Raw genomic sequence first — 14,893 nt, 5'->3', positions numbered from 1 at the left:
TTTCACAGGTGTCCTTTTGTCAGGTTTTTATTGTCCCTCAGTGGCTAAAAAAGTCAAGCTTTAAAAACCCTGAAATAACATAAAATACTGTCAGCAACCACAACTGAGCTGACGACCAAAGGAACAGCCACCACCTTCTTTGCTCCCTATATATTCTTCCCACCATTCATCTATAAAGGAAACCATGAAACTTCCCAGTGCTATTTTTACAAGCTTTTCAGTATCCCCTCCTCCCTCCTGAGTGACTGTCTTGCTGAGGCCCTATTCATACCAGAAGCTCTACAAAGTCTTCATCCTTCACTGGTCTGTTAAACCTAAAACCGTACCACAGATGGGTGAAAGCAAAGATACATATGGTTGGAAACCGCCAGAGTGGAGATGTCCAAACATCTGTGAAGAGCCTTGTGTTATTCACTTATGTGTGCGTTTGTGTGTATCTGAGTAAAGTGCTTATTTGTGTGATGTTTTGTATTGCTTTCTACAAAATTAACTTAATCAAATGATGCAGCCAATGCCAGAATTTTTGTGGAGCTAGTTTTCCCATGTTTTCTTTTTTACTTCAAGCAAATAAGAGGCTCATATCACAATATTAAAATGCAAGATGTGATTAGCAAAAGATTTCCTCTACTTTTGACATATTTCATTCACAAAAAACAACAACAACAACAAACCCTTCTCAGCCTTGCCTCTCTAACTTTGTCTCCAAACAGCAAAACCTCAGCTGTCCCTCTGTTATACTCATTTCCAGTCTATCTTGGTCAATTCTAATTAAAATTTTGGTTATATATTACTACTGTAATTTAACTTCATTTGAGAAAAGTAAAGTAACCAAGTACATTTCACCCAGCACATCAGCACTGTACAATTAAAACCTGAATTGAACTGAACCTGATTTGAAGAGTTGCTGAAAGTCGATCTCAGCTGCCTCGATCACCACTGAGCATGTCTTTGATCTGCATCGCTGTTGCAGTATATTGTGGTATATTCATGCTGGGCTCGCACGCTCTAATATTTTCTCCCCCTGGAAATAATCAGCACCTTGCATACTATTGTACAGTAAAATATCTGACATACTATTTTGGTGGTGGTATTGTGGCACAGTGGTTAGCACAGTAGCCTCACAGCAAGAAGGCCTGTCTCTGTGTTAGCCTTGGAACACTGTCAACTTGTCCTCTCATCCTTTGACAGTCGGCCATATCAAAAATTTTGGGAATATTTTTCCACAACTCTTTGAACTCACACAGGTTATAATAGAAATACATCTAACAATGCAGCTCTCAGGAAATGAAGCGTTACTAGCAAAGTAGTCCACCAGGAAATGATACATCCTAATGAAATTCATGCAAATATATGTGGAATAATAGCACACATAATAAAGTAGTAGTGCATAGTTTGGGATTTTTTGAGAATTTTGTGATCACCAGTTGGTTTCAGATGAATGTTCTTTTAAAATCACAATGCAGTGTTTGCCCTGTTAGCGAGCTCACAGTGGGCTGTTATCACAGTCTTTTTTTTTTAATGAAACTTTATTGTATTAACTGATTCACTACCCAATAGGCAGCAAGTGCTTTGATACAAAGAAAACAGAATGAAGTTAGAGATCTATCGCTACTGTTCATTGCAGTTAACTAATGGGACCTGTTAGGAGATCCTCCATCATGACCGTCTACTGCCAAATATTCTGGGTGATTTTCTCTCATTCCCCTCGTGCTTTAGGTATCTTTACTCTAGTAAACAGGATAAAAACAGTCATTTATATTTATATGAAGTGATCACGAAAAGGCACATTTATCTATAATATATAAAAATGCCTCAAAAGACTTGAGCGTTGAGTCATAATTAAGTGCAAGAGACAACAGATCAGCCTGGTCCAAAGTTTTGAGAGCTACTGGCCAACATTTGGACTGTGGGACTTAACACTGGACATTTCAGCCAAACCCAGCTCTGATTGGCAACAGCTGTTGGCTAAAGACACATTGCACGCATACATACACAATGACATTCCCATACAAGAAACACATAGACTGCAGTGCCTTATCATATTAGTCACGGCTATGATTAATTCAGAGCTGTGTTTATCTCAGAGTGTGTTTTTGTTATCATTGGCACTGTCCAGCCCTCGATGTTAGAGAGGAAACGTCAACACAGGGTTTATGTAGATTCAAACAGATGATGAGAGAGGATAAGGAAAGCAAACAAGAGAGAAAGAATGACTTAATGGACACTGTCCAATCTTAAAGGTGACGTTTATCATTGTTCTCACGTCTTGGAAAATGTAAAAACATTTACAGAGTGAAGCACAAAAAACTACTGGTAAATCCCTGCACTAAATATATAATATACATGATCAGACATAACATTATGACCACCTGCCCAAAATTGTGTTGGGCCCTCTTTTGCAGCCAAAACAGCCCCGACCCATCGAGGCGTGGACTAGATCCCTGAAGGTGTGCTGTGGTATTTGGCACCAAGATGGTAACAACAGATCCTTTAAGTTCTGTAAGTTGCGAGGTGAGGCCTCCATGGATCAGACTTGTGTGTCCAACACAGATGCTCACCTGGATTGAGATCTGGGGAATTTGTGGGAATTTGGAGGCCAACTCAACACCTCAAACTTGTTGTGCTCCTCAAACTATTCCTGACCATATTTGTTTTGTGGCAGGGTGCATTATCCTGCTGAAAGAGGCCACAGCCATCAGGGAATACTGTTTGTGTGAAAGGCTGTACATGGTCTGCAACAATGCATAGGTAGGTGGTATGTGCCAAAGTTGCATCCACATGTGGCAGGACCCAGGTTTCCCAACAGAACATTCCCAAAGCATCACACTGCCTCCACTGGCTTACCCTTTTCCTATAGTGTGTCCTGGTGCCAGGATACACTATAGGCGAAAATGAGTATGCAGACAGGCAGAAAGAAGCTTTTCTCTCTTTCTCTGACAGTTGTTCCATTGGAAGTAATAATATAGAAATTTTTATCAATAATAATTGCTTTCCAGCTGTTTATTTGATAATCATGATTTATTCCTTTCGGTCACGATACAAAAATTTTGGTGGAAAAATGTCTGCGTACTCTGTTTTAGGAAGGAGAAAATGAATATTAAAGTACAATATATAACTGTAGAAAGTGATGCGCACAATTGTGTACAAGGTGACTGAAGGGGTTAAGGTAAAATCCAGTATATTCTTGTATTTCATTGCATTGAAAGCCTACTAGATAAGCAGAAACAGCTGTTTCGCTAGAATAAATGGGTGAGGATAAGCAAATCCAGCCCCCGTGGCTAAAGACAAAAAAAAGCAAACAGTAGCACCTGTTAATGATGTAAGAAGTGTTGAAGTGTTTGGTTCCTAATAATTCCTGGTAACGATTTTTTTCCTGTGAAATAAAAGTCAACATGTCATGGAGTCATCCGAGGACTGAGTCTTTCAGTATGAAAGATTCATCTGTGACTTACTCTAGACTACAGGGAGAAGAAGGATATTCCTGCTGATGAGCTGCTCTGTGAGAGAATGAATGACTCATTTTAATGTTGCTTCTTGTGTTGCTCCATAAACACACAACCTCCTGGTATGACTATTGCAAAGTAACAGTTGGACTAAACAATGGTTCCCAAAATTTTGCAAAAGCTCCCTGGTTTATTCCCAGTTCATTTGCCAGCAATGCTAAATGAACTGGTACTTATATAGTGCTCTTGTACTCCTTCTGAGCACTCAAAGCGTTTTTCAGTACAAGCCTCATTCACCCAAACACACATTCACACAAGTGCTTTTTTCCGTACCTAAATGATTTCTAACTTACCCGCTCTGATTCGGAATCGATTGGTAGCCGACCCGCTCTAGCTCCTGAGTCACAGACGATTGCAAAGGAAAGGGAGCTGGCAAAAAAATCTGCTAAACTGAGTCTGTGGAGCTGCCTGCTGTAGTGACCCCTGAGGGAGCAGCTGAAAGTAGCTTCTACAATTTACTCTGATCATGAGTCATGATCTGTGATGTATGCATTTGTTTTTCCAGGGTACCTTTCTTGCTCATATTTGCATGCATAAATATCGGTGACCTCACAGGATCATGCTGGGTTAAATTGGTATTAAACTCCAAATTTGATTAATATTTTGACCCACATCACAAATGTACCTTTAGGCCCGACAGGTCCAATGTCTCCTTTTTCTCCCGGCATGCCATCGACCCCAAGAGACCCTTTGATTCCCCGCGGACCCTGGTTGCCTTTTTCTCCGGTAAATCCTAAAACACAAACACATAATAATGAGAAAACCCGCCTGTATTTTGCAACTGCCATCCTAAAAAGAGACCCCAAACATATGGAATATTTTGTACACTTTCTTGTGTTACTGGCAGCCACAATGGAGCTACTGAGTCAACAGAGAGACAAACTTGATGACACACTGATTCCTCAGCTTGCAAATTTATACTGCACTCCATGTGGAAAAATAAAAGACGTGGAAGAATGGATAAGAATGAAAAATGCTGTAAACTCTAGAGGAGAGTGAGGAGAGTTTATCGCCTTAGTGTCAACACTAACTGAACCAGAGTGGCACATACTTGATCTAATGATGGTTTTCATTAGTTGTAATGTGGTTCTGTGCTGTAAACAATTACTGAACTTCTGTTAGGATTGTCATCAGGTCTCCCTGTCCTATTTGTGCCCTTCCAACACAACAAACACACACTGTATTATTCTTAAAATCTATTAAGATTTTGGAAGTGCTGTTAATATTGATCTTGCTCATGTTCCACCATCTGGAACACAGGAAAATCATCTTTTGTTTTGCTCCTTATAAACATCTCCTCCATACCCTGTGGCACACAATTAGAACATTTGTTCAGAGTAAGCACAGTCAAATGTCTCAAAATTAGTGTGGTAATAAGTTATTGATTGCGCAGCTGAAGTAAGAGAAATCTTTTTAAAATGTTGCTGTGCGCTGATATGCTCTGATTACACTGTTGTGACTCCTCAGAAATGTGAATACAATGATTAGGCCGGATGCATTAGAGCCAGAAACACAAAATAAACTGATGATGGATGAGGCCATATAACTCAGTTCAACTCAAAATCCCCACTAGGAAAAAGCTATCTATCATAATTGGGATCCAAGGCAGAAATGTTCTTTGTGTTCTGTAGGCGAGTCCAACTGGATTGTTCCACAAGTCAAAGAGGATGGAGATTGGATGTGATGACAGATTCCTTTGGCTTCAGTGCAAGTGGAGCAAGAGAGCGCAATATAGAGCATGTAGAGCAATATAAACACACTGTGTATATCTGGGTTATTAGAATTGATTATTCTTTTTAGCATTGAAAGCAAAAGTCAGCGTAAAATCAGATAACATTAACTAACATTTCTAAGGTCATGCATCAAGCATCTACATAATTATTATGCAATTATTATGTTTTACAGGCTGCACTATAGTTTATTTTCTATATGTCATCATCAGTCTTCACTGAGTACTTCACTGAGTGCAAGGATTTTTGATACAAAGCATTTTCTTTTTCATTGGAAAAGTCCCAAAAGGGTCACATTAGGGACTCCGCTGTCTAATGACGATTGGTTTCTATTTGTAGCCTCAGTGTCTGTCTCTGGTTTACGTGTTTTGTTTCTGCAGCCACATGAAAGTCAGATAATTGAGATATGGACAAACAATTAGAAAGCACCTTATCTGAATGAAGGAATATTTGTCAGAAATGAAAAAAAAAAAAAATGCTCCCAGTGGAAGGATAGCCTCAGAGTTGGGTTGATAATATAACCCGCTTATGTGGCTCACTTTCTTCTTGGTACTAGCTAAACACAGCATAACTGTAAAATCTGAATGTGTTCTTTTTGTATATAGGAAACTTAAACTCACCAAACTTCAGTTTACAGATGCTCATCACTCACGATGTGTTAAGAAGATGTGTCATTTTGATTTATATGAGACACAACAGCATAAGACTAAAAACATTTCCCTTCTTTGTGCACACGGAGGACTTTTTAAACATTTTAACACATTGAGCACAATGGCTAATGCATGTTAGACACTGTTAATTAAGAAATATGGCTTTTTAATGACAGACATCTGAAGGACACATTGATCCTTCCCAGTTTGTCCATTACACTGAAAAAGCAAAGCTGAACTGAATTCATGTTATGGGACGCTTCAATTTACAAGATACAAAGTTCATGTAAAAAGTTAATGTGTGTAATGGGATGCATTAAGAGTTGCATTCAGTTCACATCACATGCATAAGAAATATTTATTTTCATAGCATGCAGGGAGTAAATTGCTTTAGGTAACCATAGCTGATTAAAGTACCCTGATGTGCTACAGAGCATTTTTTAAATCTATAGCCACAGGTTTGTATCTGTAATGTATTTGTCAAGATTTCCTTAAGCTTTTCAGGATTTAGGCTCTGTCTGTGTGGCAGTGATTCATGGATTTGAAAATATTCCAAAAAAAAATGTAAGCCATTAGTTAACTTACCTTTTGTTTTGTTTTTGATCACTATCCATATCCAATCTTTGTGAATGGCCAATTTTTTTGTTCTTAAGAGTAATTGCATTAAATATCATGTTTAGGATGTAATGCAAATACATAAACCAATTTTCCACGTTCTATTGTAAATAAAATACAGATTTATGAGATTTGCAGACCATTGCATTCTGTTTTTATTGACATTTTATATAGAATCCCAACTTTTTTGGAATTGGGGTTGTATATGAAATATCCTATCTGTTCTCTGGAGCTTGAAAAAAGGTGACTGGACTTCTTCAATGAAACAATGGAGTGAAGTCCCAAATTGGTTTCATCTGAAACCACTGATTGTAATGACCCACCCCTCCTTTCACACCTTGGCGCATATGATTATGTGTGATTATGCACCAAGGTGGACTACGACCACTGGGGTTTAAATACCTGGGTCTCTCGACCATTTGGTTTAAATCCACCATCTGGCCAGGACCTGTGCATGTTCTCCCTGTGTTTGGGTGGGTTTTCTCCAGGTACTCCAGTTTCCTCCTACAGTCCAAAGACATGCAGGTAGTGGGGTTAAGTTGATTGATGATTCTGAATTGCCCGTAGGTGTGAATGTGAGTCTGAATGGTGTTCTATCTCTCTGTGTTAGCCCTGCAACAGACTGGTGACCTGTCCAGGGTGTCTTGCCCTATGACAGCTGAGATAGAAAAGAGCCCCACCCTCATGACCCTGAAAAGGATAAGTGGAAGAAAATGGATGGATGTTGGATATAATATGATTGCTTGTATTTACACTAATTTGGTGTGGTGCGGTTATTCCTAAATGCTATTTTTGAGGAGCTTGTTGGTTCTTAGAAGTGTTATTAATAATTTAAGGGAAATAACTTTAATAAAGTCTAACAAAAACTGCTGAACCCAACAGAGTTATTGCCAATGTCTGTTTTGATTAGAAACCCTCTATCCTAAGAAACCCCCTTTCACTAAAATCAACAGTTCAGTGAACATTGGGGGCTGTTTTATTCTGACTGCATTTTGGTCTTAGGGAGGGTTTGGTTCCATTTACTTTCACAATATGTTTTCACAATAATTAGGCCTTTTTTTTTTTTTTTTTGCCCTGAAGTTAAAAATCCTTTTTATTCACTTTTTCCTGGAACTATGGGCAGGGATGGGAGGGGGGGTTCCCCTTTCAGCAGGAAGATAATGCTTCTTGGAAATGTTCATGTTCAGCCAGGGAATGTGGGATGGATGATGACAGGAGACAACCTGAGGGGTGATGATTCAAGAGGTACCAAGCTGAAAGGTGGACCCAGAACATCTGGATTCATGCTGTTGTTGTTTGTATCATACCATATCTCACAAAAATAGCAATGCCATGCTTCTGAGGTGCTGACAGTGAGTAAGTGAAGGTTTATGTCCTGGTTTTTAGGGAATTACCTGCAAGACGAAGACAGATGACATGTCCCACTGGCCTTGTGTAAAAATAAATCTCCACCCAAAGTCTGGGCTTTCTTTTCTTAAGCAGCTTTACATGACTTTTAATTCTCTCCACTCATGGGTGTTTTTAATGCAACTGAATGTAACATAAGTGGTGGGAGTTTAAAACCAGAACATGCCCAATTTTCACCTTTGGTGCCACTCAAACATAAATCCTGGTATTTAAAAAAAAAAAAAAGAGGCTTGTATCTCCTAAATTTGGGGTATTCACAGGACATTTATAGGTCAGCTATATTTTATAACACATTTGTTTGTAGAACCTGTCAAAACTCATGCCAAAATCCTTTTTTCTTTCTTTTTTGTGTTCAGATATTTTGTGTTAGTAAATGTCTTCCAAAGCTGGAAAACTACATCACTTCCCACAAGTTAAGCAGATGAGGATGAAGGTTTGGAGTGTTGTAGCATTTATATCCAGTAATTTAATTTCTAGTCTATTCAGTAAGTCAGTTTACATTTAACTACATTCCTATACTCTGTTCTTAAAGAAAAAAAATATTTGAATGAAGGATAAATGACAGTGAGATCTGGAGGGGTATGATTGGGAGGAACGGCCTGCCTGAGCTGAACCCGAGTGTTGTTTTGCTATCGGACTTCTGTGCAAACCACAGTTTGTGCATAACAAACACCATGTTCCAACATAAGGATGGCAATAAGTGCATGTGGCACTAGGACACCCTAGATTGCAGGTCAGTGATCGATTTTGTAATCGTATCATCAGATCTGCGGCCTTATGTTCTGGACACTCACATGAAGAGAGGAGCTGAGCTGTCAACTGATCACCGCATGGTGGTAGGTTGGATCAGGTGGTGTGGGTGGACACTGAACAGATCTGGCGCATCTAAATGTATAGTGAGGGTCCGCTGTTGTTGCTAGCCATTCAGTCCCTGTACAACTGCAGCAAGAGCTTGGTCCATATTGCCGTCAATAAGTCGGACTCATTTCCTGTGAGTGTTGGACTTCACCAGGGCCATCAGGTGGTGGTCTCCAGCTCGCAGTGAAACGGTTCACTGCCTAGTATGAAGCGGTTAGCATGAGAATCAGCACCTCTAATTCTGAGGCCATGGTCCTCAGCCAGAAAAGGGTGGAGTGCCCACTCCGGCTCAGGGATAGTTACTGCCCCAGGTGGAGGAGTTCTTGGGATCTTGGGATCTTGTTTACAAGTGACAGGAGAAGGAAGCGGCAGATTGACAGATGGATTGGAGTTGCAGCTTCAGTGATGTGAATTCTGCACGTGTCTGTCGTGGTGAAAAAGGAGCTGAGTGTGAAAGCGAAGCTGTTGATTTACCGGTCAATCTACATCCCTACCCTCACCTATGGTCACAAGCTTTGGGTAGTGATTAAAAGAACAAGATCATGGATGCAAGCGACAGAAATAAGCTTTCTACAAAGGGTGGCTGGACTCTCCCTTAGAGATAGTGTGAGGAGTGCAGCCATTTGGGAGGGGCTCAGAATAAAGCTGGGGCCTGGGAATGCCTCAGTGTCCTGCCGGATGGGCTAGAGGAGGCGGCTTAGGCTGCTGCCCCCGTGACATGGCCCCAAATAAGCAGATGAAAATGAATGAATGGATGAACTTGCCCTTTACTTTTACTGAAGCAGAAAACTATTATTATACTATACTATTATACTATTATTTTACTATTGCAGCACTTCTCAGTAACTGACAGGCAGTAGTCCGTTTGTACCCACCTCTCAAGCCAGTCAGACCAGGAACCCCAGGGGGCCCTACATCTCCAGTGTCCCCCTTCTCTCCTTTTGGCCCTGGAGGTCCTGTACAAAGAATGACAAAATTAGGGGTTTTATACAAATAATGTGAATTCTACCATACAATTTGCCATCAGTGGAAGCCACTTTTTAAAAAGCTGACTTACACTGTCTTGTTTTTCTTTTCTCTTTCTTTTTTTTTTTTTTTTTTTTTTGTGACATAATTATGAACAAAATCAAAGAAAATTTATTTTTGAAATAAAATATTTTGTGATGCTGTTGAGACAGAAACATAAATTACAGAAAAGCAAACTTGGATTTGATTAAATTTCCCTTGAAAGTAACAGTGTTTTTTATGTTGTGTCTATAAGTTTCTATTGCTTTACTTTAGGGTATATCAGAACTTTAAAACATACAAATGAAATTTAGTCACCTGATCAATGCAGTAGGCTGTTATCTTGAGTTCTGAAAAAGGCTACAAATAACTGTTTACTGATGACCTACTAAGGAAAGGTCTTTTCTTGGAACATAAATGATAGCTTATTGATTTATACAAGCTGCATCAGGGTTAAGTGTGCATTTAAAGTATACTTAATGGTGCCTTCATTATTATTACAACATGTAGGACTACAGTACCAGTACTGTATGTAGATTAACCCCAGAAAAGGGAATGCATGGGACCAGTCCTATAATTCATGCAGATAATTTCATTAATGTCATGAAACTGTAGAAATCTTTACATTTATTACAGAGTCTATCATGTACACAGAGTGACATATCAGGCAAATGAAGGCCAAAGTGGGTCTTACAACTGGGCTAAGGCTTCAGTCGCAACCTTTGTTATACTTGGAGGACTCCAGAGACTGAGTGAGAAAAGCCAAATAAAAAGAGCGAGAGAGAGGAGAGATCTCACTACAATGAGAACCACATGTTAAACATGAACATAGAAATTGAGGGCCTGTTAGTGTCCAGTACATGTTCCGCGGTCGTGATCCTTCACGGCTCTAATTTCTGATACAAAGATATAGATATTCCAGGTGCTTCTGAACTGTACACACTTAACTGGTAACAGCAAGTACCTGTATATTTTTTGCCATCTGTCAAATTGGCAATCAGAGTACAGTTCTGTAAAAAAAAACCCACCATAATACTTCCATAGGAATTATGAGAGTAAGCCACGTGCGCTAATCAAATGAACTTAATGAATTGATAATCAGTAACTGAGAGCATCTCTATAAGTGTGCGTTAACAAATGCCACAATCTTCTCAGGAGTGAATGTCCCAGCAAATTGACCCCAAGGTCAAACCATGCAATGTTCAGAGAAACTGTAGGAAAAAAACCCCACAAGCTATATCTCAGAGAGGCCTCAGTTAGCATTTTAAAAGAAAATGACTGAACAACTATGGTTTGTATGGAAGGGTTGCCAGGAAAAAGCCAAAGTGGAGCAGTTATCCATAATGCACAGCACTATGTTTGCCAAAAAACAAACCTAGCTTATCACCTTATACCAATGATCAGCACAATGGTGGCTGGGTGATGGTTTGGGTATGTTTTGCAGCTGCAGGACCTGAACACCTTGTAGTCCGTGAACTCCTCTGTATACCAAAGAATTTTAGAGTCAAATGTGCGGGTGTGTGTGCATCTGACAGCTGAAGTTTGGCCCAAAGTGAGTCATGCAACAGGATGATGATCCTAAACACAGCAGCATGTCTACACCAAAATGGCTGAAAAAGAAAAAAGTATCAAGGTTTTGCAGTGGCCCAGTCAAAGTCCAGATCTCAACCTGACTGAAATGCTGTGGTGGGACTTTGAGAGAGCTGTGCATAAACAAATGCTGCAATGTCAATGAACTTAAGCAGAATAGTGAGGGACTATAAAGTCAAACAAACATCATACATCAAAACCCAAATTACATTTTACAATTTTAGGGTTAGAGCAGGTTAGGTTTAGGCTTACAACATGATTCCTCAGACCTCATAGGGTTAAAGTTATTTATTTGTGGTCAGAAAGCAATAAATCAATACATTTGTAGAGAAGTACATCCCAGCTGGACTTGCTGCTCATGTCTGAACACCCATCACATCCACTCATAGTTACAGAACTGCACTGACATCAGGTTTGGGTATTTAAGCCTACTCTTTGGAGAAGATAGTTCACCCTGGTGGTCCTTAAAAGTTTAAGCAGAGCTTCACATTATTAATCTCTTGGCTCTCAGAGACACCAGTCAGCTGACAGGGTTTCAACAATAACAAGCCCAGTGGCCCCCTCCTGGATCAGCCTGAAAACATTTGACAGCTCAGTCCAAGAAAATAACTGCAGTGAAGAGTTCAGGCGCCTCCATCCAGCTTCCAGTCTCGTAACAAATCTGAAGTGTGGCGCAACAGTTCATCTTGTTTTGTCTTCACTCGTGTGCAATCTAGCAAAAATCATCTAATTTGTCACAATAACAAATGACACAAGGCCTCACTTGTGTTGGTGTTATTTGAGAATACAGGATGTTGTAGCAAAGAACAGACAGCTCAGTGGGCAGAAAGTGGTTGTATGGCTGTAAGTGGATGGGCTTTTTTTTTTTTTTTTAAAGAAGTGACTCATCCTGATGGAAACTTTAGAGCCAAAGCATTTCTGCACAGTGTCTCAGCTATTGTACAGTGATACTACATTGATATAATTGGTGCAAGTAAAAAGCTCACGTAGTAAAAAATGTATCTGAATTTAGGTCAGTACAAGTACAAATAATGAGCCTTCGCTATATTACGTCCACATCTTTACTTTATGTTGAAAATTAACTGGAAGAAGCAAGGAATGTGATCTGGGAATTTCATTCATTACACTTTCCATTAAAAACAAATGGCTGCATAATTTTGTATCATTCCTACTTTATCTGGAGTACATGTTCATTTCGTTGGTCTCTGAGATAAAGGAAGAGTGAAAATAAATGCATTGAAGGAAACATGTTTAAATACTCCAGGACATTATGAGGAATGAAGAACTAGATTCAGATTTGACTAAATTATTTATTGGACTGCTATTTTGGCACTTTCCCATTAAGCTAAATTACATTAAGAAATATATGGTTTATCCTTATAGGCCACTGCACTTGACCCCATAGAGAGACTGAGGAACACATCTTGGAGAATCAACTTGGTGCAGTCACTTGTTTTTCAGCCAAAAGGGTATTTACAAAAGCTACTAAACTAACTAGTTAGAGTTATGGTTCACCTGCGAAGTCTGGAGGTGAGCATTAACTTAGCTCGACTTGGCTCAGGGATCCTTCAGAAATAAAACAAACAGGTCATTAAAAATGTGCATTGATGGTCATCAGATAAACCAAAGGGTGCAAAGAATAAACTTGCAGCTTTGACCTACAACCTTTGCTCATCTCATGTGTCCATGCCATTGATTCTCACTAAAAACTATGCAGGTTACAAAACATGTTAAACCTAAAGTCCCTGAAAATTTGTCTACAGAAGCAACACCTGTCTATCTGTGTCTGTCTAACTGTCCCCTGCTCTAGATTTAAACTCAGAGGAGACCGTGCATTTTCTGTTTGCCTCCAAACTGTGGAACACCACATCCCTCACACTCAAATCTGCCAGACTTAAAACTCATTTTTACTCACTGGCATTAGAGTCCATCTGATTGGCCCACTGCCTCCTCCTGTGCCCTTTTCAGCCATGACTGTATATATTTAGCACCTAATGACGTGCATTTTACTATCTTTGATCTAGTTTTATGTACCCTCCCTTCTTGAACAGCACTTTGGTCAACATGAGTTGTTTTTTTTAAATGTGCTTTCTAAATAAATTTGAGTTTGAGTTTGATAAGCAACAATCAAAGTTCAGATTTGAAATAAGTGTCCTTATGGGTAAGAGTAAGCTTTAGATACCACTGGTCACTTGTAGTCATTAACTTACAGCCAGCAATCACCTTAACCTCAGCTTTAAATGATTTTAAAGCACATTTTGTGATGACTGGCCCACATATTGTCCTTTAATACTGTCCTGTGTGAGTTTTTTGAGAGTTATTATAAAATTGTGATTTGGCTTGTTATTGAAAGGTGCTACAAATTAATTCGCATTGCATTCAAATATTATAATTATGATAAAACCTTTATTTTCCCAGGTGGGAAATTACACAGTGAAATTATTTAGAGAAATGTACATATGCACAAAGCTCACTAACAAGCTTTGTAAAGATAGTAATTACATCAGGGTTGTCGTACTGAGTTTCAACAGGTGTACCTAACAAAATGGCCACACTGTATAGAGGACCAGCACCTCAGAAAACACCAAGTCACATCATTATGGATTTGACAAATGACCTTTCATTTCTTGGTGTCTTTAAGCAACATTTCTGGGCCTGGTCACGCTTTCAGTGCTGTCACATTGAAAGATAGTTGTGAAATCCAGTAGACAACATTTGCTCCAATTAAACACTGGCACAGCTGGAATACATGGTATCATATATGGAGAAGGAGAGTGGAGAAAAGGCGTAATGCAAGAGAGGAGGGATTAGGAACAAAAACTGGAAAAGAAAATAAAGAAAAACAAGAAACAAGAAGAGTGGAAAGTACCGCTGTTGGAGGGCACAGACAGCCTGCTATAAAGTCATGTCATTGCACCAATCTTAGAATATTTTCTTTCTAATCCTTGTTTAGACTTTTGTAGGTGGAGACTCTACAGTCTCATAAAAACATATTTAACACACAACATTCAGAATAAAGTCAATGAGAAAGAATGAAAATATTGTACGGTGCCCACAAACAATTTTGGGTTCTGACTGGTTTTGATGTGTAGGTGAACTTTAACACATGTGACTCATAGTTTCTGTGGTCCTGAAGCTGTAAGTAAATACAGATACAGCTGTGATCAAGCTCGGGATACCTGTGTACTTTGTGTGAGAGGCATGAAAAAGTAGCTTCATATGTTTATGATAACTGAGTTAATCTGGAAGTCTTAAATCAATTGCAGAAAGCAGAAAATGGAGAGGAAGACAGAGGCGGTAAGTAACCATAGCTGTAGTAAAAGCTGGTAACCTGAATGTGAGGGACATCTGCAGGGAAAGGAGAGAAGACCAGAAAGGAAATGTCTGGAATAAAAATGAATCTTTTCTCCTGCTTGAGTCTTGCAAATGTCTACATATTTAGATTCCCTAGCATGTAAAAGCCCAGAGTTCATTACAATGCTTAATAATACTGGCTGACCACAAAAAATTCTTCATCTTTAGTTCCTTTTCTGCT

At 39.3% G+C, this 14,893-nt stretch overlaps 1 protein-coding gene across 1 annotated transcript in view; it reads right to left on the bottom strand.

Annotated features, from left to right (window-relative positions):
• The window catches only part of LOC115774609 (scavenger receptor class A member 5-like), a 98,172-nt gene that overhangs the window by 27,179 nt on the left and 56,100 nt on the right, over positions 1–14,893 (bottom strand). Inside the window, 2 exon segments of the mRNA XM_030721965.1 lie at positions 4,129–4,236; positions 9,639–9,719. Of these exon segments, the coding sequence (XP_030577825.1) occupies positions 4,129–4,236; positions 9,639–9,719 (189 nt within the window).

This window comes from Archocentrus centrarchus, chromosome 24, assembly GCF_007364275.1.
Source record: "Archocentrus centrarchus isolate MPI-CPG fArcCen1 chromosome 24, fArcCen1, whole genome shotgun sequence".
Classification (NCBI taxonomy): domain Eukaryota; kingdom Metazoa; phylum Chordata; class Actinopteri; order Cichliformes; family Cichlidae; genus Archocentrus; species Archocentrus centrarchus.
Note: the sequence above shows the minus strand (reverse complement) of the source record. Positions and strands in the feature narration are given on the sequence as shown.